This window comes from Emydura macquarii, unplaced genomic scaffold (assembly GCF_026122565.2).
Source record: "Emydura macquarii macquarii isolate MOO-44397 ecotype Brisbane River unplaced genomic scaffold, CSIRO-AGI_Emac_v2 contig_554, whole genome shotgun sequence".
NCBI classification, from domain to species: domain Eukaryota; kingdom Metazoa; phylum Chordata; order Testudines; family Chelidae; genus Emydura; species Emydura macquarii.
Window position 1 is genome coordinate 2,699,706 of NW_027130691.1, and position 26,651 is coordinate 2,726,356.

The 26,651-nt window shown below is 49.9% G+C and overlaps 1 protein-coding gene across 4 annotated transcripts in view; it reads right to left on the reverse strand.

Annotated features, from left to right (window-relative positions):
* Positions 1-26,651, reverse strand: part of SGSM1 (small G protein signaling modulator 1) — a 76,148-nt gene that overhangs the window by 38,176 nt on the left and 11,321 nt on the right. For all 4 annotated transcript variants that reach the window (XM_067539431.1, XM_067539429.1, XM_067539428.1 and 1 more), the window contains exons 3-4: positions 11,488-11,563; positions 388-550 (exon numbers count right to left, since the gene is read on the reverse strand). In XM_067539431.1, the coding sequence (XP_067395532.1) occupies positions 388-550; positions 11,488-11,551 (227 nt within the window). In that variant the 5' untranslated portion in view covers positions 11,552-11,563. The remainder of the gene's footprint in view (positions 1-387; positions 551-11,487; positions 11,564-26,651) is intronic.

The window sequence follows — 26,651 nt, forward strand, 5'->3', positions numbered from 1 at the left end:
CTTTGAACACAATCTTTGTAAATCCTTCATAACCATCTTCTGGGGCAAAGTTTCCGATTTTGTCACCACCAAGAACCCAGAAACCAGTCAGCCTCTTAACAGACCCGGCACGGTACCTCCTAACCTGGCCCCCAGCTACTCCACTAGGGCCAGGATTTTCATACTCGGGGGCCTAACAGTAGGCCTTGAATCAGTGAGCTCCCCGCAGAGGTGCCAAGCACCTCCCACCCCCGCGGACTTCAGCACGTCTGAAAACCAGGCTCTTGGGTAGAGGCCTGCACAGGAATTCTGGTGCCTAGGTTTCAGCCCCCCAGGTTTGCATGTCGCAGCCCAGCAGGGATACATCCAGGCAGCACATGAGGCGCTGCAGCAGGGCATGACACTTACGCGTTCTCGGTGAGTTGCTCCAGATCTTGGACCTTTTTAGAAAGATCTTCTGCCAGAGGGAAGCTCTTGCCCACCTTCATGAACAGGGCCGCTATCTTGTTACTGCGCAAGAATCCTGCTGCTCTCCGCCTCAGGCCATGCAGGACGCAGGCTTCCACAGCAGCTGCAACAAAGCCAAATGGTTACCCAGCCCATCACAAGCCCACCAACAGCCTCTCCAGGAACCAAACTGGCCTTTAACTCGATGCGCCGGATGTTTCCTGCAGCATCGTGGTCTCACCCTACAGCAGAAATCTTCCCTGAAGATGAATCAGACTCACATTTTGTCCCCTGCCTAAAACAAGGAAAGATCCAAAGACCGGCACGTCTGACACAGCAATAGAGGTAATACGGCTGTTAGTTATGCCTGCAAACACACCCATTTCAAGGTAACTTCTGGGCCTTGTGATGAAGCGAGAATGTGCTGACTTCCTGTCTTGGTCCTGCCTCTGCGCCAGGAGACGGACTAGCTGACCACTCGGGGTCCCTTCCAGCCCAACATTTCTATGATTGTAAGACTTAAGGTAACACAGACACCATCCATAGGCAGGAAAGCACCAGGGAGAGGAGCTGCACCGAAATATAAAGCTAGCAGCTGGGATTTTGACTCCTTGGAGCATCTCAGATCGCATGACAAGGTCTGGGGGAGCCTTTTGCCTTTTTTTCCTGCAGCCCTTTGCTCTTTAATGCCAGGAGCCAGCTTTGCTCACTGAGAAAACAAGTTATTGCCAGCGTGCAGGGGGCCATGGTCTGCTCTCTGTTGCTCCCTGATTTCAGTGGAGTGGATGTGCAGAAATGCCCATCACTCGAAATCAGGCCCGTTAAGATCCGTGAGAGTAAACAGCATCAATTCGTTAAGCTCCACACAAAATACGTGCCCGCCCCCTGCATCGCCTCAGTGACGTGACTGGCTACCCCTCCCCACCTACACGCATTTTCAGAGCGCTCCGAGTGAACGTCTCCCCTGTAGGGCGTCCCTGGTGCCTGGATGCGAGGAACTGTCTCAGATGCCCCCTCCTGCGCCAGCCTCCCTCAGCCTGCGCCGACACCCAACTCCCCGCTAGCTGTCCCACGGCTCGGCTCCCTGCCCGAGTCACCGCGAAGCCAGAACCCCTTCTGGGGCTGCACAACCAGCCCACACAAAAGTTCACACATCTCACACGAATGCCCCTTCTGCCCTGCTCAGGCTTCGCCCTCGCACCCTCACCGGCCATACCTCAAGCCTAACCTGCTCCTGTAGTGCGCTACCCCCGTTGTATCCTGCTCGTTAAAACCTAGCTCAGGGCCTCTTGGGGCCAGAGCGACCCGTCTCCCGCAACAGAGCTCCCTCACTCTACTTATAAGGCCTTACTCCACCCCTCCGGCCGGGAGGCCATTCATCACTCACCAGGTGCGGGGCAGGACTAATTGAGCTTCTGTCCCTAGCCCTGCAGGTGAGGGAGGTTATGCCCTGACACAGGGACCAATAACACGTCCTGTGTCTGCACACGGGCAAATCGTTTCCTGTGCACAGCTCTTTCCATGCAGCTCTTACACCTCTGGCCTGGGCTGACACCTTCTGGCCCACCCTCATCTTGCACGACCGGGATGCAAAGCTTTGGGGAGGGCGAGGAGCCTTCCCCTGATGACCAGCCCCGCCTCCCCCACAAGAGAAACTCTCTTTGGCGTCAAACGCTCGTGACCCAGATGAGCTGGCTCTGCCCGTCCAGCAGGCTCGGTTTGTGATCACACAGGAACCATTCAATGAGAGGGTGTCCTCACCACTGAAACGGGGGCTTAAAAAAAAACAAAAACAACCCACAACAAAGCACCGTCCCATTGTTTTCATATCCGTGGTGCCGACACACTGTCACTGTGAATCTTGTGGCATTTGGTGTCTTTTGTGAAGCCCCAGAGCTCCTGGAATCACCGATTTGGGTGAGAATCCCTCCCCCCGCTTTTGTTAGGATAAAAAAGGTTTTACCCGTCTGGGTATGAAGGAAAGCTCGGAAATGTGACCTGAGTGCACCCTAAAGGGTCAAAACCAGCATTAATCAACGCAACAGAACACTTTTAAAAGACGTCTTATGATGGTTTGGGCCTGGCTTATGATTGCTGAATGCTTGGGACGGGCACTCCTGTATTCATCCAAACAATTTAAAGTAACACTCTTTATAGCCATCTCTCTCTCTCTCTCGCGCGCGCACACACACACGCGCGCACGCACGCACACACACACACACGCTTTAAATGAAGTTTTGCAATAAGGTAAGTACGATCAAAAATATATTTTCAGCTACATATTCCACCCACCGCCCCCAAAACAAAACATAATCTGCAGCTACACACACACAAAATATTCACATTCTGCCCATAAAATGCCCAGACACTTGGCTAGTTTTTATTCCTGGTGAAATGCTACTGTGGCTTTGACGGAGTTACAGCAGGTAGGAATCTGGCCTGGAATCTTTGCTCAGCTATTCAGGGTAAATGTAATTTTAATGTATTCATACTAAATATGGAATGTGCCAAGAAGAACTATTTCCACAGGCATTAGGAGCGAAAGAAACCTGTGTATCAGTGGGGGTGCTCACTTATGCTCCCTTCAAAAGCTAGAGACTTGATAGGTGTCAACATACATTTATTTTCCCGAAACCTTGTGGCTCCACGACTGGTAAGACTGGGCTGCTGGAGTCAGCTGCCCTTCTCTGTCAGCCAGGGACATCATTAACAGGGACTGAAGTAAGAGAAGGACTGAGAGGGCTCGGATCCTGAGATCCAAACTGGAGAGCGTGCAGAGGAAAAAGGGCAGCAGCACACAACTGGATGCCGACATGGGCAAAGCATTTTGCTTAGTATGAAGACCGTGTTCTTCATAAAGCCAACTCCTACCACAGCACTCAGGGATCTGCACAGAGCTGAAATTTAACTTGCAATAACAGACAGCCAGAAGCCATTGGAAAATACCGTGGCTCATTAAGATAGCCAGTGATAGCCGTTGTCCTTGCCTGGATGCTTCAGCTCCAAGGCACAGAATACTATAAATAGTTCCAGGCTGCGAAGCCTCGTACCGTACAGGAAGCAGAGAGCGTCACTCCTCGAAGCCTGTTCTGCTCTCCCAGAGCCGCTCTCTGCTAACAAGACATGCAGATACACAGGACTGGAACATGCGCCCACCTGCCTTGCGTCCTGGAGAGCGGGAGATGGTGAATGAACGGATCCTAATTGCTTTCAAAAGCTAGGGATGGAGGCTGTGCTGTTGCCTTTCTTTTTTCGTTTCTACAGATAGCAAGATATGTAGGAAAATCTCCATTCAATTGTGACAGCCACAACGCAGGAATTGGCGCATCATGTGTGCTCATCAGGACCATGACACCCATCTCTTCTAGCCCTGGGCCTCCAGACATTTCAACTTGACCTGTCACTTCCTCTGTTATTCTGTTCCTCGCATCCCCAAAAGCTACGGCAACGCACCTCAATCCTGACCCACAGCACCGCCTGTTACTCCACTCCTGGGCTCCCTGCACACAGCTCCACCAACGCACCTTGGTAATGACCTTGGGCTTCCCCTGTCCCGGTGCTGTTCCAGCCACATCCTTGTCCTGACAGCTTTGGCTAAATACCTCAGTCCTGACCCAATGGTGTCAAATTGCGCACTGCCTTTCTCCCAGGAAGGAGACACAGCTGATGGCCTGGCAAATCCCTGGCTGAGCTTTGCTTTCCTGGCAAGATGAGAGTGCAGTGGGGCTGCTCTCCAGAGAGGACCTGCTCTCCCAGGACGCTGCGCTGCCTCAGAGTCGACTAACTTTGACTGGAGCTGAGGGGGGCTCAGTGCTTCTGAACCCCTGACCCGTTTTCCTGGAGTGAGTGCTCAGGTGTTTTGCAACAAAACCAGTGTTCAAGCTAGAGAACGAGGTACCTTCTCAATGGGTCCAGAAATGGAGACTTGAGAATGGAGAAATGGAGAGTTAAGTCTCTAAGACAGCCGCTGGCCTACACCTCCCCTGGCTAGGCACCCCACGCCCAGCAAGTGAATAGCTCGGCTCTCAGCCCTGCACACGCAGCTTCCCACTGGATTCCCCAGGATTTCCGTGCATGTATCCTGAGGCAGGAATTGGCATTGAGCTGCTCTGGTGACATGGGGGCAAAAGCTACTCTGCAGAGAGCCCAGCACATAGGAAAAGGCTTTGGAAAGCGTATCTGTTCAAAGCAATGTCTCTGAAAGCAAGAGCTCGCCATTCACTTTTCCTACCACTATCCTCCAGCCATCTATCTCTCCAGGACACCACTTCACTGCTTTATAAACCATACTGGACATGTAGGTCACCTCTGTGCACTGGCTGTGTCCAGGATTCCCACACAAGTTGTGCTCAGGTTAAAAGCAAAAGGCTGTTTTCCCCCCTTCCCCTTAACTGACAGCCCAACAGATTCACCCTGGGATCTGCCAGTCACGCTGGGTTTTTTCCATCCCGTGCACCATCAATAGTGGCAGAGGCTCTGCAGGGCAAGTTATTTCCTGGGTGACATTCATGCTGCTCCAGTGCAAAGGTGCAAGCGACTGGAACTTAGTAAACGACCCTCTGGAGGATGCACAAGCTGGAAGAGACTCTGCAGCTCCCAGTCTCAGCAGGTCTGGCTGCACTGGGTAGTTAGCAGATCACTCAATGCATACAGCCACCCCACCCCTACCCCCATTCTCAGCTGCCCCTGCTGCACAGCACAGCTCAAGAGATGGAGTGTGGGGTGATGGTTTTAAGACTCCTTTGCATTCCCCGAGTTCAAGGCACAGCTGCTCTAGGTGAGGGTGGTGTTAAATAGCCACCTCTGCGCCCTACGGCCAGCGTTCTCCAGCGGGGAGATCCCAGAACCGAGCCATGGAGCAGGCCTTGTTCAGGGCAAAAGACTAATTCCCGGAGAAACTAATTCCCGGTGTTTCAATGATTTGTGTCCTTCAAACCCAAGTAGCTTCCCTCGGACCCAGCTACCAGAACAACCCTCCTATCTGCAAGAGCCTAGAGGGAAGAGATCTGGCCATGGGAGCCGCATCCTAGTACACCGAGTCTCATTCCAGCCTGGCAGTTTGCAGAGGATAAACCTCCCCCGGCAGGGAGTGCTGGGCCTGGGGCAGGGCTGCGGGGCTGGCTGGCTCTCACATAGGGAGAAGAGTGACAGCAAACAGTGAAACATGGATGAAGTTGACATGCAGCTTTCCCAGCACTGGAGCATAGTCTCACGGCAAGGATCTGCCCCTCTGCCCAGCGCACAAGCAAGGAAAGAGGGACAGAGGGTTTTCAGCTCCCACTGCGGCTCAGAAGGGAACGTTCCGGACAAGAGACAAGAGAGACACTGGACAAGTCCCCATGACAATTGGGGGGTAATTACTGCTCACCTCACTGGGAATGGCTATGAAGTGCTTAGGGACCTCTGGATGTGACATGCTACGGAAATGGCACAGTGCTCGACTGGGGCCAGTCGAATCTCATGCTGGTAAGTGGAGAGACACCAGGCCAAAAGGGGAGCATACAAGAGATGCACTGTGGGACTATATTTCTGTTTATTTACTGTGTTTATTGAGTGTTCCCATGTATGTCTAGTTGTGTGCACGCACATGGGTAACAGGAGAACAGCAAACATATAATGGGGGGGGGTAAGAAAGAGATCAAAAGGGGCTGTAAGGATTGGGATACTCTTGAAGTAGTAACAAAGGCATTCTGTCCCTGGCTTCAAATTCATCCCTGCTGGGACCATTCTGAAATTCAGAATTTGCATCTGGCAGGAAACTTGTTTTCATCCCAAATCAGGATGAAAAGTTGCAATTTCAATTTTTTTTCCAGAACAAAATATTCCAAAGACTTCCGCTCTGGAAGTGTAAAAACATTTTGTTCATGCACAGCCCATCAAAACGTTTCAACGTTCCTGATACTGAAATGTTTCAGTTTGTTGAAATGACTTAGATGTTTCATTTCAAGGCAGCTGAACGTGAAAACTGCATTTTCCCATTGTGGCATGTGGCCTCGTGGGAACAGTAGTTTGGGAGCCTGATGCCCTATCCTGCCCTCTGGGCCAGGTTCCAAGGCTATTTCATATTTCCCAGGGTGCAACCCTAATCATGTGATTACCATCATATACCATGCAGCTGGATCAGAGGGAATCAGTGTCACATTATCGGAGGTTAGTCCTCTCAGAAGCCTGGCCTATAGAAGATGAGGGCTCCAAACTACAATTCCCATGAGGCAACGCACTGCTAGGGAAATGCAATTTAATGTTTTGTAGAACTGATTCAAAACAAAACATGTTTCAGGTCAATTCAACAACAAAACCCCCAAACATTACAATTTGAGTCAAACCAATCAAACCAAATATTTACCTTGATTTTCCCCCAAAGGAAAATTTAGATTCTGTTGAAACTGCATTTTCCATTGGAAAAAAAAAATCACTCCAGCTTAAAATTCCCAGCTAGCTCTGCCATTCAGTCTCCAGGGCTGTCAGTGTGGGTCTCTGCTCAGCGTGCGTCCTCGTCTGGAGCCTTTGGTTTAATGCCCTTGCATTCCCTTTCTGGTTTTGCATTCTTTGTCCCACCCAAGTAACTGAGCCATGTTCTTGTGTAGTGCTCCTCCTCGCCCCCCTCGCTTTTTGCTGAGTTAGCTACTTACGTCCCATGGAAACCCTCCACCCATCTTTACAGGGCTCAAATAGGTTGGCTCCTTGTTCAGTGGCCTGCTCTGGATCCCTTGTTCTGCCCTATGCTATGACTCACGCCCCTCCCTATTTTCCCACTCTTTGTCCCCCGGTAATTAATTGATTTTGTGGCTCAGGTGTGCCGGCAAGCCGCTCCCACTGACTTGGGAAAAGGCTTTCATCAACGCCAGCGCTAAATTCAGTTCAGGGCCCAGCCCAAGCCGGAGGGCACTGAACCCACCTCCCACTGTCGGCAACCCACAGACCGTGCCGAGTCCTGCTTCCATGACACGCTTGCAGTCACGCACCATCCCCCTGCATTCCCCACGTTTCATGAGTCCGGCCAGGCGGCTGGAACAGATGAACGGCTTGTGATGTTTTGATGACAAGGGGGAAGGCAGGCCCCGCATCACCTGTTTATCAGTGACCTGTGAGAGGCATCCTCGCACTGCCTGGAGCCCAGGCCAAAGGAGTCAGAGATGGGCTGAGCCACACCTTTACCGATCACACCCCAGGGCTGGAGGCTGTTGCTACACAGCGCTGGCGTCTCGCCAGCGTGCGTTGCCATAGACACCGCGCCAGGAGTCCTGCCGCAGAGAGAAACAGCCACGAAGGAGATGAGCAGCGTGAGCTCTGGAGAGACAGAATTAGAGAGTGAGTGGGCTGAGAACGCAGTTTCTTCAGGGGGGGGTTGAGACGCCTTTTTAGTGGCTCTCCAAGAGACGCATGCTGCCTGGAACAGGGACGGGGCCACCGGGAAAAGGCAGTCACTGATTCCCCAAGGCACCGCTGTGCACAGCTGTAGTCAGACGGGAAAACCCTGCTTCCCTCAAAGAGCAGGGCTACCTTTTGTGTCTGTACCGAGGCGTCTGAGGCAGGACAGCACCATTCTTTAGGACAGAACATCCTGCTCCGAGTCCGCAGAGCATGCCCCAGGGGCCAGCGTAGAGACAGGGAATTCCCCAGCCCTCCCTGCCCAGGGATGAGATGCATACACATTACCAAACCACGCACAGCCAGACAGTCAGTGCCAGCTTTGTGCAGTGGGGTCTGGCCCCAGAGCTGCCCTGCAGGATTTCCTGAGGGCTCTGCGTGCTGGTGCCGCCATGTGGCACTGGGACCTCCTGGTAGTGGCAGGAAGCTGCTGCAACACCAGTACAAATAGCACCCATGCTGGGGTGGGGGCGGTTTCCAGAACAGTAATAATTATGCGTTTAAAAAAAGAAATGCCCCTAAAAAGAGGCAATTCCACACTCCCAACAGATGGACGGAGAAAGGAAAACCCCATCTCACATGCCATCAGAAGAGCTGGCAACTGGATGAGAGATTAGGGAGCCCCGCAAAACAATCCGAATCCAGTGGACTATGCACCAGCACAGATAGAAACAGAGAGGGCAACGGCTCAGGCCTCCATGCCAGGCCGAGAGCAGAATCAGGAACCCCTGAGAACAGGAGCGTCTGACAGGATCCTGGACAGATTCTGCTATCACAACACAGGCCTCTGCTTTGCACAGACCCCTCGCAAGAAGGGAGCACAATCAGATTCAAAGCAGAGGGGTCTGGAGGAAGTGGCTACTATGCAGTTCAACTGTTAGCCCAGAGTAGGATAGAGACCCTATGTTTCTCGCTCTTACGTTGCCCGAGGTCAGCGGCATCTCCTCCAGACCCACTTCTGCCGTGTCATCAACGAGCACTCAGCCAGCGAGCAATGCTGACTGATGAAGAGGTAGCGGGGGGAAGCTGGGACTTCATCCGAAATGTTGCAAAACTTTTGGGGCACAGAGAGATAAATCTTAGACGTGTTTGTTTGAAGGGTTTGTCACCTTCGCATTCCGCCCTGCCTGAAGAGGCGTGACATCATCGGTGCCTGCTGAGTTGCACCCACTTACACGTGGGCTGAATTCAGTCCCTGGTGTCTAGGTCTGCCCTTTCCCCAGAGGGGCACCTTACCGCTGTCCATCAGATTTCTGGGCCCTGCTGTTAGCACCACTCCTTGGAGTGGACAATCCAAGAAGCTCTAGGACCTGCCTCCCAGACAGCCTTAAGAGCATTCCCTCCCAGCTTGTTTTATCTTAGCTCAGAGGGCGGGGCTTCAAAGGCTGACTCCACCCACAGGATTCCCACAGGTTGCTGCTGCTGCTATGCCATTGGCTAGGACACACGTCTGTCAAACAGCTTCTCTTAAAGGAGCCAATCCTCTGTGATGGGAACCAGGCATTCGCGGCCCCCACCAGAGGCCCCACCCCTTGGCACACCACACCCTAAGGAGGTGCCCTGCTGGAGGGGAAGAGCAGCGAATTCAGACCTCCAGGGGTTGCCTAAGGAGGCCTTCCATGAACCACTGCTGGCAGAACCAGCGAGAGTTGGTCCTCCGGCACCTAGAAGGGCTGGGAGCAGGAACAGGCCAATCAGAGCCAAGCAGGGCACATAAAAAAGGCCAGCAGCTTCTACTGGCCTGGGGCCAATTCTGGGTGAAGCCAGGAGAGGGAAGGAAGACACTGACTCTCCCTGCCCTAACCCAAGGAATCTGGCCCAGAAATGGGCCTAACCTTGACAACACTGACCTTGGGTCTCTGACGGACTAGTTTATATATTAGGGACTTTAAATCTTAACTCAATTTAGCCACCTGGCCATTACTTTGTTTACTGTCACCCTAGAGGGGGTCCGGCCAGAGGGTCAGGCCACAGAGGCGGTGGATCATTCCTGAACCAGGACACATGGGTGTCAGAGAGGAAGAGTCCCTGCAAAACGACACCTTGACACTCTGGTGACAGGCACACACTAACACTCTCCATTCCAGGGCGTCATCTTTGCCAGTCGATACTGGCAGGATTGCCCTTTGGTCCCTGTAGCCTGAAACCACAAACTTGCATTCTCAGCAGGGAGAGGCTCCAGGCCCAGGGTGACCAGAAATCCCGATTTAATACGGACAACGCCGATATTCGGGGCTTTGTCTTGCCTCCTACCTATTGCCCCCCACCCACTGTCCCAGGTTTTCACACTTGCTGTCTGGTCACCCTATCCAGTCATAAGAGAAAGAACCATTAAACAGGAGAAATAATGGGAAGGGAAAGTTTTGCCTCTTACATCACTGAAGTTAGTTTATGATCAGCAGCAGCAATGATGCTGGAACCATCCTCCCACCCCCCTTCATCTTTCAAATAAAGGTCAATACATTTGCTACAAAGTCTTATCAGCAGAGGTCTTTGGTTTGATGCAATCACCAGGACACCTCTCCAGGCCAGAAGAGCTAGCAAAGAAGGAGTGAGGGCTGCTCCTGGAGTGAGCTTCCTGGCCACTGGCTATTGCAAGGGGCTATGAGTTCTGTCTGTCTGAAGGGCAATGTGCACGTTAGTGGGTGTCTGCAGCTGGACAGTCTCCTCCCTCTGGATTATTTTGTCTCCCAAACTGCATTTTGCCTGGTCGGTTTTTGCACCATGCAGTTAGAATACAGACACGCAATCTCTTGAATTTGAGGATGGACCATTCAACGGGACGGGTTAATGCACCAAAAACAAGGCAGCTTGGTTCCACTGTTGTACTGGAATGTGCAGCAAAAAAATTCCTATGGGTGAGGATGCTCCTAAAATCCCTTAGAATTTCTATTCCACAATTCCTGCTGCAAACACCTCGGCAGGCCCACCTATCACTCCCAGGCCAAGCAAAATCTCTGGGGAGCTTTTTTATACGTTGCCCGATTTTTCTTTTCACTGGCTGATTCTGGTACATGTTTTCCAAATCTCAAAATTGTCACTACACCGGGAAAAAGCCAGGTATTAATAGACTGAGCACAGACGCTGTGTCAAAGGCCAGATGTCGAAAACTAAACCGGCAGAGGAGGCTACAGACAGCTCTCCCATACAGTCTCACTGGTACAATTTAAAAGGATTTAAAACCTTCACTGCACATGCTCTCCTATTCCAGCATTTCCACCCCCACACATTTATAGATAGGAAGCAGGTGCTCGTCCCAAGCCCTGGGCTCTCATTTACATATATTAATATTCCACAACACAACAATATTCAAATATCACATAACGGGGCCTCTTGTTCAATCCACTCATAAATGAATAAAAGATACTAAGTACTCCAGGACCTCGTCCGCCTGTCTGTTTTTAAAAACTAGCTAGATGACATCCATGGGTCCCCTCTTCTGACGTCCTCAATCCATTTCCATTATAGACCATGTTCCCAGGGGGTAATTTTGTTGACAGAAGTATTCATTTCTTGGCCTGTGACGCCCATTGGTCTTAGCACAATGTGCCATAGAAGAACGGAGCTCAAATGGGGAGTTCTCAGGCCAGAACTATGCTGCGAAGCAGCAGTAGCCTGACATGGAGACAGAGCTGGGCTGTCAACCTCTCTTGGTCTGCTTCTTTTCCACCCCTGCCCTCGGAGACTTACCGCAGAACGAGATGATGTGGCTGCTATCCTCGTGCACAAACTTCCTCGTCACAGCTTCCTCCATAATCTGCTTCACCTGTCGAACAAGGGAGGAAAAAGCCTTTATTCACATGCACCATAACTGGGCCAGAACAAGAGAATTACAGACAGACAGATGTACACTGGAGCAGATCTGACATGCTCCATCCAGCAAAGGGAAGCCGTGAACCTCTGCACGAGCCAGGACATGGGCCAAAATCACAGGGCTAAGAGAACACAAAGCTATTTAAAGGGTTTGAGTTTCTAAGGCAAAGAATCATTTCCCTTTCAGTAAGGGACTCTTTCTCTGCTGTCCTACTTCTCTGATGGCCACTAGCAGGCCACATGGCCACACATCAGTTGTGTGGTCTCATGAAAAGACCCAGTCCATTGGCTGGCCAGGCTCCATGCAAGCCACTTCAAAGAGCGAGGCTATAAAAAGAAAATCAGGCAAATGATTTTGCTTCATTTACATTTTCTGAGAGGCCTTAGACTGGGAAGAGAGAGCAGAAAATTAAATCCAGGAACTGAATGACATTCAGTTCAAAAGAATCAATCAGGGTGGCCTAATCCTGCTTTAATACATTTATGGGGATTTTTTATGCACTCCTGTTTTATGTGCATTTGACAAATTTCATACAATGCAGCTGGCCTGAACAACCTGGAACCAACCCATCAAGCCAGCCCTCAGTGAATCAGCACTCGTCAAATTAAAGCAGGACTGTAATTTGCATAGCAAGGTAATCAGTGCTGAACTCTGAGTGACTGTGTCTATGGTGCCCGTGACATATTACTGGCATTTTGTTCAGTTCACTCAATTAAAGGGAACTTGCCAAGTAGGTTGGACATTAGGGGCTTGATATAAAAAAGGACCCCGCATAATTAGGAGCAGATTTTGAAGGTACAAAATGGAAGGTCAGATGTAAGAGTCAGGCCTAAAACATGACCCACGGCACCGTGCCACGTGGGCAGATGAGCGAGTCACACAGATTAGGGCACTGGCTTCTCCTAATGGATCCAGAGGCTTCAAGAACTACTGACGCTGGCAGAACGAGAAAAGACCCAGACCATAAATTTAACCCAGGACTTCACTGTCCCCTGTCGCTTTTACACAGCTGCCCGCCCGATCACATTCCAGTGCAGCACTTGCTTCCTCCAGTTCCCTCAATCTCCTCAAGAGTTCACCTTCACCAAGCACCACTGGGGCAAGAAAACCACCCAGCGATCAGTGGTCTCGGGGCTGAAACAGAAGATCCCGCAGACCTGTCTCCAATGCACCGTGGGAGCCCAACGTACAGCAATAAGCCATTGTAGAAAGCGATCATCCGTTAATGAATCAGAGCACAGCCAGGAACAGAGTGGTGGCAGGTGTCCTTCCTACCCCCTTCAGAAGGCAATCTGGGCACTCTGCATTTATTCTCAGCTTCCTGAGGTTTGGTTTATTGGCCATTCAAACAACAATGAAAGAGTCAACTGCAGGTAACATTCTCCCTGTGCTTAGCTTACACTAGAGCAGGCTCAGCAGGGATTCCTAGCCCCCTGCTGCTCACATCTAGGGGATAAATGTTCAAAAACGCGACAGGCTGGGGCTCAAGGCGACAAACCAAAACTCACGGATTTTTTCCCTTTGAACTGTAGGTGAATAAATAGCCCTTGGAGCAAAATCACAGGGCCTCAGCCAGTACTAGGGTTAATAGCCCAGTGTCAGAGTGCTGGGCTTGGAATCCAGAGTGGTTCTGTCCCCACTGATGCTCCTGATTCCCCTTTCTGTGCCTCAGTTTCCCCAACTGTTAAATGAGGAGAACACAGACTTGCTTCAAAGGGGCATTGCAAAGCTTAATATTTGTCATGCACTTTGAGACTCTTATTGGAAAGCAACAAGGAAACCCAACGTGTTATTAATTAAACAAAAGTCATCCTGGGTGAATTGGCACAGGTTCCAGAGTCAGTCTCACGCTGTAAGTCTTGCATTCTCTTGCCAGGTTGGTGGTTTGCCCTCCTGGCGCATCATTTCTTTGCAACGGTGACATTATGTCACATCAAGCCCTCAGTCGATAGAGGTCAACCCTGCCAGCTGATGCAGCCAACTACAGGAATGGCTATCACCGTGCATCCCCAGGATATGCCTGGAGCACATGCCATCGCTTCACCCGGGGAACTGGTAAGGAGGTCTGTCTCTGCCAAGTCATAAAGGAGCTCCCATCTCTTTCATACAGCTGATGGCAACCCTGATTTACCTCCCCAGCTGGTGTCAGTCGCCATAGCAGTCAATGAAGGTTCAGCTGGGGATCTGGCCCGTCAAGTCTGAAATTTTCTTTTTAACTTAACTTCCAAGCTGCAAATTTTCTCTCGTTCCAGTTTCTCAAAAGCATCTTCACCCTGGAGTGTTCTGACACAGTAGAATTCACTGTGTGGTGCTTCTGGTGTGCATGAAATGCTCCACTTAGAGATAAGCATCCTTCTCTCTGTGATGGTCTCTTAAGAAGCTTTTTTTTTATTTTTATTTAAGATTCAACCGAGCAAAGCCTACATATGCCAGACACTTAATGATAACCATTTGGAAAATTAAACTCCTTCAGAAGAGTTACCCAGGGTCAACTGTGCATAATTCTCAGCTGACAGAGGGAGGTCCTTTCTGAATACAGAGATTGATTCAAATCTGTAAAACCAAATCCACCCCGTTCTCTCGAAGAAAATGGGTCATCTCTCAGCGTGGCTCCATCTCTTGCGTTCCTGGTGACTAACAGACGCTGTTCTTGAACCCAGGAGGAAGCAGGATCTGTGAAGAATGATTTCAGCTGTCCCGGCGTGGTTTAAATTGGTTGACACTGAGTCGGTTACTCTCCGCAGAGAACATAACACAAGTGAGAAGCTATTTGGAGGGCACGAGCCCTGGATAGCTAGCACTCCTCCCTTTCCAGGCGCTGAGGGATCACGGTCTCAAATCCAGTTTTGTGGATCCTCAGGCAGCCCTGGGACTGCAGCCAGCACTCAGCAGCTCACGAGTACGGCCCAGGTTCTCTGCCAGGTGGACTCTCGCTCACCAGAGGCTCCGCCCACAAAACTCCTGATTGGAGGAGAGGTCTGGCCTCTCCAATTTGCTCAGACTCACTATATAAGCCAGAAGGAGGCACAGGAAGTTGTCTGAGTAACTAGGTGACTCCTGGTTGCTACATTGGACCCGTCTCCCTGCCCTGGTCCTGCTCCCTGCCTTGATACCCCACCTCTGGCTACTGACTCCAACTCTGACCCTGGGCTGAACTCTGACTCCTGCTCCAACTCGACCTCTGGGCGCTGACAGCCTACCTCCTGGTCCATGACAAAAGCAGCTCTAGTTCTCCTCCCACAACCGGAAGGGTGGTCTCCTGGTTAAGACACCAGTCAGGGAACCTGGATTCAGTTCCCAGCTTGGAGGTAAAGCTCCTGCATGACAGTGTCTCTGGGCCTTGGTTTCCCATCTGTAAGAGGGGGAGAATCATCTTGCTTTCTTCCGCCCTTTGGCCATCTTCTCTATTTAGATTGTCAGGATTTTGGGGCCAGGGGCTCTTACTAGCTGTAGGTACAGCACCTGACACAACAGGGCCCAGGAGGATCAAGGTTGGGGCACCTAGATGCTAACAATGCTGCTGCTGCTACACCTTCAGTCAGGGCTGGTCTGAGAGGATGAGGAGACAATTCTAACTGGGCACTGACAGTTTATGAAATCAGGCTTTACGGTGTACGGCAGAGACTCAGCGCTGCAAGATGACACCCAGGGCAGGAAGAAGCTTGAAAAGCGGGGAGATTCGTTTCTTGAACCCACAGTGCATACCAGTTTCCGTACTTTCAGTTTCATCACTCAGCACTGCGGATGTCAGCAACTGCCAAGAACGAGGCGCGAGCGCACGCTGGGCCTGTGTGGGGCTCAGGCGAGCTCAGATTGGAAGCGACCAACGCACATCGGCCCGAGGGACAGGAAGGGCACAGAGCATCCCATCTGTCCATCCAGAGAGAATGAGCCTCCTGGGGAACACGTGCTGCGATGCTTATCCGCGTGGCTAGTGTGCAGGGCTTCACAACGATTTGCGGTGGTCTCCTCCCCCAACCCCACCCCCTGTGAGTTAAGGAGACAAATGTCCTTTGCACCTTCTGAAATTTTCTGTGCATCACTTGGGAACCAAGGGCCTGATCTTAGGTCAATGAGCATCACTTCCCTGGGTTTGAATCCAGGCCCCTTGCGTATAAACACCCTGCTTCCCGCTCTCTCGGCTCCTCTTCTGTTTTTAATTGATGCCTGCCTAGGAGATTTACAGCCCTTTGATTAATGCAGATTCTCTCCTGAGTAACTTTCTCTTCTCTTGGGGTCTCTGAATGGCCCTTGCTCAGAACGAGGCTCATAGTTAGCATGATAATTGTCAAACCCACTGCAAAACATGCACGCAGGGACACAGCACTGCTGGCAGGGCCCAGCTCTTTGTTAATAAGATCTTGGATGTGGAAGTCATGTCTACTCTCCCCAAATGGCGCGGTAGCAAAACTGGACCAGGCATAACCTTCATTCTGCACTTCACTTTCATTGTTTGACGAGTGTTTTGTTCAAAGCCTCAATAGCGCAGGTGGTACCAGGAGACCAGAATGGGGCTGATAAGACGTACTAGGATGAGAAATGAAGAGAGGTAGCCGAGAGGACACACCCTTCAATTTTCGGGATATTAGCCAGGCTTGTACTTGCGACTCTTGCCTAACTGGAGAAATTAGAGGTGGAAACTACAGCTGGAGCCTGTTTGTAACACGGTAACAGGAACTGTACTGGACTAACAGATTCTCTTATGAAGCTGGAAGAAGTGCAGTTGTGACATTCCAGGGGAGGGGGAGTAAGAACAGATCTCTCTCAGTGGTATCTGTACCATTGGTGGTAGATATGTCAATGGCCTGTGAAGGGATGTTAGATGCGGTCGGTGCTGAGTTATTACAGAGAATTCTTTCTGCGTGTCTGGCTGGTGAGTCTCGCCCACATGCTCAGGGTTTAGCTGATCGCAATATTTGGGGTCAGGAAGGAATTTTCCCCCAGGGCAGATTGGCAAAGGCTCTGGGGGTTTTTTGCCTTCCTCTGTAGCATGGGGCATGGGTCACTTGCTGGTGGATTCTCTGTACCTTAAAGTCTTTAAACCATGATCTGAGGACTTCAATAACTCAGTCATAGGTCAGGGTCTATTACAGGAGCGGGTGGGTGAGGTTCTGTGGCCTGCGTTGTGCAGGAGATCAGAGTAGATGATCATAATGGTCCCTTCTGACCTTAGAGTCTATGAGTCAGGACAGAAACCCCACAGTCAGCCAATATTTACAGAAGAAAACACTTGAGCTTCCACTACACATTTTGCATTGCAGTATCTTTATGCTAATCTATATATTGTAGATACAAAGTCAAGAGCTTCCTTCAGATGAGAATGCCCACTATCTAGCTAAAGCAACTCTCTCCTGAGGATAATGAGATGTTTGCTGCCCTTTGATCTAGCCATAGGTAAAATTCAGGTGGAGGAAAAGCTTGACAGACTTTTATGAAATATTTCATCATAATGGAGCACCCTCCCTCATACCAGCTGTAAGCAAAGAGTAATGATAACCTTTGAAATGAGGAAACAGGCTCGCTCACTCACTCTCACACACACACACACACACACACACACACACACACACGCGCGCGCGCGCGCACACACACACACACACACGAAAGACCATGTAACACACACACAAAAAAAAAAATACCACACAAGCTCAAGACCTTCATTAATTTCTGTCCCAAAATGCTAACAGCAAATACTGCCCACTAAAGCGGACTACATCTTCTTCCAAATGACTGGTCCAGCTGAAGTGAACCAGTGATCACTACACAGCCAACATCCAGAGATGGAGCAAAATAACTTATTTTTTCATCCCATCCTATTCCTTCCATGGTCCCTATTTCTCTCTTTTATATGTTGGTCAATATGCCTCAGGAGACCAAATCTTTAACCAACGCAGTCTACGAGATTACTCAGTAACACATACACCCATCCATCAATAAGGCTCTACTTTGCAAAGGAAGAGGTAATCTTTCGAGCAACTGAGACCTCAAGATGCCTACAGAGAAATGAATAACTGGATTCCATAAACATGGTACAAATAAAACCCTTCTTACTCACTGTTAGGATGGCAGAGCAAAACACTGCCTGCCTGAGTGCCCTATTGCATACTAGTTTTCTGCACCATATTTTTAGGCTTTTTTCCCCCACACTCATTTGCTCAGGTGTGAGGATATATTCAGATGAGATATCTGCATGGTGCTGTACATGATCTTCATCTTCCATTCTGGTTCTGATGCAAGTTATAGCAAGTCTAGATACATTGCCATTGCTACTCTCTTGGGCCCTGACCCTCAAGCACTTCAGCACCTGCTTAACTTCCTTCACATGCGTAGTCCTACTGACTTCAGTGAGTCTGCTCATCTGCTTCAAAATAAGCATGTGCATGTTTACAGAATCGGGGCCTGGGTATGCAAGGCGCAGGCTGCAGGCAGGGAAACAGGCCCCAGGTCAGACAACTGGAGACCACTGTCTGCACGTTTCTAACCTGAACTCCAAAATGAGTCTGTACAGAGAGCCAGTACTGGGCCTGTTTCAGCCACAACACCCAATCTCTAATAGCTAGACCACACAGAAGGATTCAGGCTTTTGTCTCCATCTGCTACAAAATTCCCAGGGTCACATGTCACCTCTAGCCATGAAACCCCAAACCAAGTTGTCCCAGTCACTTGTCTCCGTGCCGTTCCTGACTCCCGCAATCCCGGCTGTCGGTGCTCCTCCACCATAAAACTGAACATGACAGCAGTTAAGACAACAGCTGTGGTGCAAGGATCAGGAGCAAATGAATAGTTGCCAGTTTTATGAGTCTAAGCCAATATTTACCCGTACTGTTGCCCTTTCACTTGGCTTGGTTCTTCCACCTAACTTGCCCCACACACTATTGCAAACAATCTGCCTCCGATAATAAATTATATCTGCATTCACAATTTCCTTTGCAATAAGGGATGAGCAGGCTGTTCTATTGATTCTACACGTGTGTCCCAAAGCAGCCTCTCCTGCCGTTGGACAATGTTCCTAACTCTGTGGGACAGTTTATAATAAGCTAAATGGGGACGTCAGAAGCATCAGACACGCAGAAACACGCACTGTTCAGTTCAAATACAGAGCGAGTTTCCACCCTTTAGAAGGCAACAGCACTTAAACCTGACACAGCCGCAGCTCTCTATTTGTCTAGCGCCCTGCCCCTCAAGTGTTGTGGATCTGAATACCCCACTTCAGCCACATCCAGACACGCAGATGGGCATTCCTGGAAGACAAGGTCAACATTCTGCACAAGGCTGACTACAAAAGCCTTGGCAGAGACCATCAGCTTTCAGATGGGTCTGGCACATCCAGATCAATTCAGCAGGAATCTCTGAAGGATGCTGATGTGGACAAGGCTCTGGTCTGGGACTCCAGAGACCTGGGCACCTGGATCTGCCAGACTCCTTGTATGACCTTGAACAGTTGTCTCAGTTCCCCCTATGTAACGTGGCGATAATACTGCCGTTGTCTCTAGGCCCAGCTGTAGACGTCTGTGGCCTTGCGGATTGGTCTGCCCAGCGAAAAGAAATCAGCGGTGCACTGTCCGGGTACATTTTAAGCGTCACTTAATCCACACATCAGCGTCTGTCCTGGAACAGAGGTGGTCACCCCACATGCAGGCAATCCTTCCTCCCAAAGATCTCAGCCCAGCACCAACGCCCGGTTCCCAGGGAGCAAGCCTGCTTCAAGAAACTCATCTAATAAGAGATCAAGGGAGAGAGCAAACTCTCCTGCGGCACGGACAGCTCCTCCACCCAGAGCCTAGCATAACAAGACCACCACACAGCATGTCTCGCCATGACCGAAATGCGCAAGTAACACGTCTTGGAAGACTGGGCAACAGCACCACGTAGTGACACCTGCCATAACGCCACTTCCTTTCTGCCACCTCTTGCCTGCCTGTGTGCGTCATCTGTAAGCTCCCTGCAGCAACCAGTGTTTTTTCTGCATGGGTGTAATACTGTGCCTCGGGCAATGAGGCCTCTGACTTGGCTGGGGATTCTAGCCCACATGGTATTTTAGAGTGCTGTATTTTGCAGGCATGACACGTCCCTGGGGGACCAGCAACAGCCGGGATTGAACCTGGGCCAACCTCTGGATAGAAACACAGGAAACTCTTCTTTCAGAGCTAACGGTCCCACTGTTTAGCAAGAGTTCCAGAGGAGTAGCTGTGTTAGTCTGTATACAGCAAAAACAACGAGAGTTCTGTGGCACTTTAAAGACTAACACATTTAATTTTAGCAGGCATAAGCTTTCGTGAGACTCAGCTCACTTCGTCAGATGCAGAGGTAGAAATGAGAAACATAGGAGCATCATATAAATATACAAGTGCAAAGAGAACAATGGGGATGAAAGCCGGGTACTTGGGGCCTAATGACAGTCATTGAGTAGGAGGTGAGAATGGGTGAGCAAAGCAATTTACCTCTTGTAGTGAGAGAGCCATTCCAAATCTCTGCTTAAACCCAGTTTGAATGTGTCAAGTTTGCAGATCATTTCTAACTCAGCAGTTTCTCTTTGAAGTCTATTTTTGTAGTTTTTTTGGAGAAGTACAGCAACTTTCAGGTCAGTGATAGTGTGCCCTGGGAGATTGAAGTGTTCTCCCACTGGTTTATGGATGTTGTTATTTTTTATGTCTGATTTGTGTCCATTTATTCTTTTGCGCAGTGACAGTCCGGTTTGGCCAATGTACATGGCAGAGGGGCATTGCTGGCACATGATGGCATATATTACGTTAGTAGATGTGCAGATGAATGAGCCCCTTATGGTGTGGCTGATGTGGTTAGGACCAGTGATGTTGTTTAGCAAGGCTGCAGCAGACTCAACCTCCTCTCACCATGGCCCAGCCACCAGCCGAGGGAGACAGAGCACCACCCGGAGTGGGTGTGAACTACACAGGCAGGCCTCCAATTCAGATGAAAGACGCTGGGAAAAAGCCACATGGTACCTTATCAGTTTCATGGCTGGCGACTATCAAGGGCACAACTTATTCCAGGGCAAGGTGGCAGTAACTATGTCTGCTCAATAATCTAGTCCCACACCGGTCCTTTTCAGTCCACATAATGCACAGTGGGAGGAACTGGAGCTTTTAACTGCACTGGTCTGTGCGTTAGATTCAGGGTCACGCCCCTTGTTTAGCGCCTTCTCCTCCCTCCCCCCCCTCCCGCCCCCACCCATCATCTCATGTATCCGGACAGTCATGATCTTAGGAGGCAGGCAGCCTGCATATTGCCACACCAGCAATCAAGCAGTAAGGAAGCTGGCAGCCTGCCTATCCAATGGGCCAGATACACTGATATGTGCCGATGGTTTTGCACTACTCAGGTGATGAAGAGCCAGTGCAATCAAAGCATACCAGTGTACCTGGGCCTACCGCCTGTAAAGGAGTGCAGGTTGGAGGCTAAAATCAGGCACTAATTCAGACCCAGCAGGGTCCACAAAGGGAGAGCTTCGCTTAATAAAAAAAACCAATAAAATCACCGGGGACTGAGCTGTGCTTTGTAGGAACGTGTCTGGAAACAGCTATTGACCTGGTTTGCTTGGGGGCCAGGTCTCACCTCCCCTCAAGGCTCCTGACAGTCCACATTTTTCCACAACTCAAGACAGCGAAAGGTTTAAAAAAAAAACAAAAAAAAAAAACACAGATTCCGCAGAGATCAGGGTCCCATCTCCAGCAGGGAAATATTTACTTCCCAAGAGGTGGTAAGCGGGGCGGCAAGGCTGGCGGTTGGGATCAGATGGTGCAATGCACAAAGCGAGAGAGGTTCCGGTCACTTGCATTCTCCCTCACACTTCAATTGCCCGAGGAGGTTGGGAAGGAGCTGGCTCCAGATTTCAGCCACTCTGGAGAGAGATATGAAGCTGTTCTTCCTTTATCAGCAGCAGCATTACGAGAGCACCTGAAGGGCCCAGCCAAGACAGGGCCATCATGCCAGGCGCTGCAGTCTCACAGCAAGAGAGAGTGCCTCTCTCAAAGCGCACTCAGGCTAGAGAGACAAAGGAAGGGCTGGTCTCCCTGAACGGTGGCAGAGAGACATTCGGTGACTTGCCCAAGGTCACACAGGGAGCATGTGGCCAACTCAGAAAGTCAACCCAGATCCCCCGAGTCCCAGTCCAGCATCTTAACCACAAGGCCAGCCATCCCGCCATTCAAACAGCAGAATGAATTTTTGCTACAAATCTTCTCTTTTGCAAGTCTATACTGTCCGTGTCTACACCACAGAGTAAGCCCCTTATGGTAGGGACTACATGCCCATGTCTGCAGACAGCAAAGCACGCACACATACACCCCTCAAATCCCATTTCATAGAAAAATCAATTTTTCTGGCCAGATGCCGTCTTCAGCACTTCCTTGCTAATGATGCTGCACCGCTGGGGAGTCAGAAAGCCACTGCCTTGGATTTCCCACACTGCCAGCTTGTGACAAAGGGCTCTTTGAGCCTCGGCAAAGGAAGCATCTGAGCTCCCACCAGTGCTAGTGAGAAGCCTTGTGCACTCTCTGGCTATTTACAAAAATCACTGGAGACCCTTAACGGAGGCGGCTCATGCATTAAAGATGCGACAGACAACGCACGTCAGCTGAGTCAGGAATGCCTTTTTAAAAAGGTCTTTGGAGAAGCCACCTTCATCGCCAGCAGCTTTTATTCAACAGCCAAACACAAATTTCAGAATTGTCTCAGCCCCACAGCCACAAAATCCCTTGCAATATTTTCATCCGGATTTTTTTTTAAACTCAAACTCAAGTTCTTAAAACCCATAAAACATAGTCAGTCCTTGCCTATAAGTAAAATCAGTTCATTCAATTAATTATACAAGCTGCCTGAAATTTTCTTTCAAATGCTATTTTTGACCCAAAAAATTGACATTTGTATCAAATGGAAGTTACTTCAGGAAGCCTGTTTTTGACATAAAAAAATTGAGCTTTTTGTTTTTAAACATAAACATAAAACGTCTGCCGAAACAGCCAGAGCTTTGTTACCAAAAAACAGCAGGTTTTGTTTCTTTCTGAAAACAAGGGAAAACATGGAGATAAATTTCTACAAAATAAAATTTTCATTTTCACAAATCTTCTGTGGGAAAAGCACTCCAGCATTTACTGACCAGTTCTAACACCCTTCTCCCCTCCTCTGGCCAGCTCCTGGTGCAAGCACCAGCAGAGCTGCCTTTACGCCTTTCAATCTGCATATCCAGATTGTTACAGGATGAATGATGCCAGCAGGACAGTTTTGTGCCTCTCCGGGAACTTGGCACAACCAAAACTGCCACCTCTGCAGCTCTGCAACAGCCATGGCTGGTTATCGGTCACCCCAGAGGGACTCCAAATAGGTAGTTGTGTGCACACTGGACCGGGTTTTGAAAACCTGGCCTCCAGTTTTGCATTTGCAGCAATGTGATGCACACCGATGATGGGGGAGGGTGCAATTTTGCCCCACTTGGTCTGGCAGAACAACAGGATCTCATGGAAGGAAGCTGTGGTGACCACTGTAGTCAGGATCCAAAGATACCATCCCAAACCAACACAGTAACAGCGGAGAATATCTGTGGTCCGGCCACAGAGGGCCCAGTGGATGGTGACTTAAGAGATGCAGCAGTGGCTCATGGCTAGCAGGAACCGTGCGTGCACACAGGGCCAAGCTCTGCAGCCCTTCCTCAGCCCACTAACCTCAGGAGCAAGAACAAAGGAAGGCCCACGGAGCTGAGATCATCTCCCGAAGAGCTGGGAGTCTCAAAGGAGCCCATTCAATGGGAGCTGGGTGCCTAACTCCCACAGGCCCCTTGGAGACTCCCAGCGTGAATGAATTCAGTGGTAAACCCACAGCATGCTCTGGGTGCAGGGCTGCGGGACGGTGATCTGCGAGGATCCTCACAGGACTCGGCTGAGCTCAGAGGGGCCATCTCCACGGCTGCAATCAGTCAGCATCAGAGGGCGCCGGGGTACAAACCAACCAAGTGAAGGAGTCTCCTTGGAAGCTTTTGAAAGAGAGGAGGTCAGTTCCTCTCCCACTCCCAGACGGCCAGAAGGATGGGAGGGGACAAGCCCAGAAGCCTCTTCCTCGGACCTTCTTGTTAGTCGGGTTACAGTGCATTAAGCTAAATATAAATGCTGATGGCGACAGCCATCTGCTTACTATGGGCAAACTCTCAGCCAGGCAGGCACCCAGCAATCAGCTCTTCCGAGGCGTATGGCACACAGGGAGTGAAACATAACTGAACGCCCAGTGACACTATTACAAAGCGACACCAGCAGCACCCTGCTATCTGGAGCAGCCTCCTAGCATCTCTGTAGCCCCGACCCTCCATCTCACTTCAAATCACATCGACTGGCATCTTTTCTTTGATTTGTAATGGAGCAGCATCCAAAGGTCCCCTGAGATCACAGGGCTTCCCAGGACACACAGCGAGGAACAAACCAGTGAGACAAGACTGACAAGACCGAGGAGGAAAGAGAAGGAAAGTGATTTTCTTAAGGTCAGTTGCTGAGCAGGGAATAGGGCCCTGGTCTCCCAAGCCCCCAGCCAATGCCCTTGCCACTGGGATACAATCCGTATGAACAACTCTAGAGAATAAGCCTGCGTTGTATCAAATAAGCGAGACATTGGAAAAGACCAGAAGGCTATTTGGAATCTAGAACCACCGGTCGGAATTATTCCAATTTTGCAGTTGTGGAAGGTTTTTATTCCAAGCCCCTTGTCTGAATGCGTCTGGGTCTCCCGTTTCTAAGCGTACCCCTAGCCATGAAAAACACGTCAACAGGACAGCCGCCTTCCAGGGCCACCTCCTGTCCACAGCAGGCTGACGTAACGCCCTGCTCAGGTCTGCGGAAACAATCATGTCTTCCATAACCACCAGGCTGCTCACCAGCAGAAATTATAGACCAGCCTAACCAATGAAGATTTCCACAGTAATAATTATACCCTGTGCTTGCTGAGTCACTCCACTTTAAACGGGAATGAAAAGGCAATAAAGTCTCTGATTTAATAAAGAGCCCACTTTTTCCCTTTAATTTGCGAGTGATTTTTAATACTGATGAGTATCAAGATCTAGCGGCGCTACCTGACGCCATGAATCGGACTGCAAAATTCTATGCATACGTTCCCACTCCACTGCCAGAGCGCCTCGGTCCTGACCCGCAGCACCCCCGAAACCACCAACTTCTGTGCCATGCACAGCTATGCCAGCACACCAGAACCCTGCTCTGCCGCAACGCTGCTACTCCACACACAACTCTGCCCGTGCGCCTCAATCTTGACCTGCAATGCTCCTTCTACCATAGCCCGGAGCCTTTCCGGAGCTGAAGCCCAACTGGGCCCAATTAGTTTTGGGATATGCAGCGGGATTACAGGAAAAGCAATCTGATGTTCACTGGAGCTTAGTTCTCTAGCAAACTCCCAGCACCATCCAGCTTCTGAAACAAGGTTTTTAATAAAGTTAAGACCCATTAAGTTTCTGGCACATAAATGTCATTCATCTGAGCCACATCATTTACACGCGAAGCCTGGGCTCATTTTTTATCCTCTCTGATCCCCTTCTCACTATGGAGACAGCAACTTCCATTCCCCATTTCATCTGAACATCCAATTCCTTTCAAACCGTCTTCCTGGGCTCCTGTTTTAGGTAGCTGTGGATTCTGGTTTCCCCTTTTCACATCATTCACACTCGCCCTCTGCTCTAATATCCTCTTCCTCTCGTATTTCCTACCACATCAATACAAATAGCCTTCTCCCAGTTGTTCTGGCAGTTGCAATGGGGTTCACAACCCAAAGAGTGTCGTTTCCCGTTCTTTACTGTAAGAAGAAAAAGCCCTTATGTTCCTTTTTCCAATAACCTTTCACGCCTGAAGTCTGTGCCCACAGCAAATATGGTATCTGCTTTAAACTTGGGTTTGCTTTTGTATGTTTGCTTTTCGTGTTCCTTTATATGCCAGTATTTACTCTCACTTCCACTGCAATCTTTGTTTCACATGATTTTGATCATATATTTAACGAGTTGTTCCTGGAGACATTTTAACTGCCAGCCTCGGTGCCATAATTTAAGCCAAGAGGGCCCAATCTCGCAGTCCTCAGTCAGGTCTCAATTCAGCAAAGCACTTAAGATCAGACACGAGGATGTGCTTAATTTTAAGCACGTTTAAATGCTTTGCGGAATCGGAGCTTCAATCCTTTCCCAGCAAAAGTGCCAGGTACGGTTCAATGGAAGGAATGCAGCCATTGCCCGGGCTATGGCACTGGGTTATAATTTCATGTACCGTAAGCAGCTAAGGAATTTTCAGGGAGAGAGAGAAGCCAAAAGAAAACACCTGTGGGCACGTCTCCTCTAGGAAGACTTGGAACAGTTCACCAGCAGCGCAGCTCACCTGGTGGTAATGCAGCTGTTTTGCCAATGGTCATCTGACTGGTATTTCTCAGGGATAGGGCTGCAAGACTGGTTTTTATTACCCAGGGATAGAAGACGTACTGGTAAGACGCCTGCAGCCTAATGTAGACAGAGTCCTAGCAAGCACTCTCCTTTGAAATGTCTATTTATTTCACTGTTCGCTGGACTCAAAGCTGAAATCGCTCCTGGCTTTTACCTTGTTATTTTAACAGAGGTAATGGTCTACATCTTTGAAACATATTCTGGGTTCTCCGAAACCAGGGGTAAAGTCTGACCTTCTAAATTCTTTGTGAAGGTGTCAGGAAGGCGTGACTCAAAGGAACAGCAACCAAGTTAGCACGGCCAACCTCTAAATGCGATCAGAAGAGAGGCTTCAATTCCCCTCTTCCACTGGTTTCACACCAGTGCAATTTCACTGGGGTTACTCGATTCATGCTGGGATACACAAGAGGATACTCTGGCCCAGAGTATAGCTCACATTCATACCTTCAGCGGGTTGATCTGCGACTCAGATGTTCCCACGGGACACTTGTGGTCCTAATCACTAACGCAGTACCAAAGGGCATGGCAATAATTCACGTGTAAAGTATTTAACCTGTCAGAGAATAGCAGAAGTCCCAAAGAAGGACCAATTTGGTGCACAAACCCTGC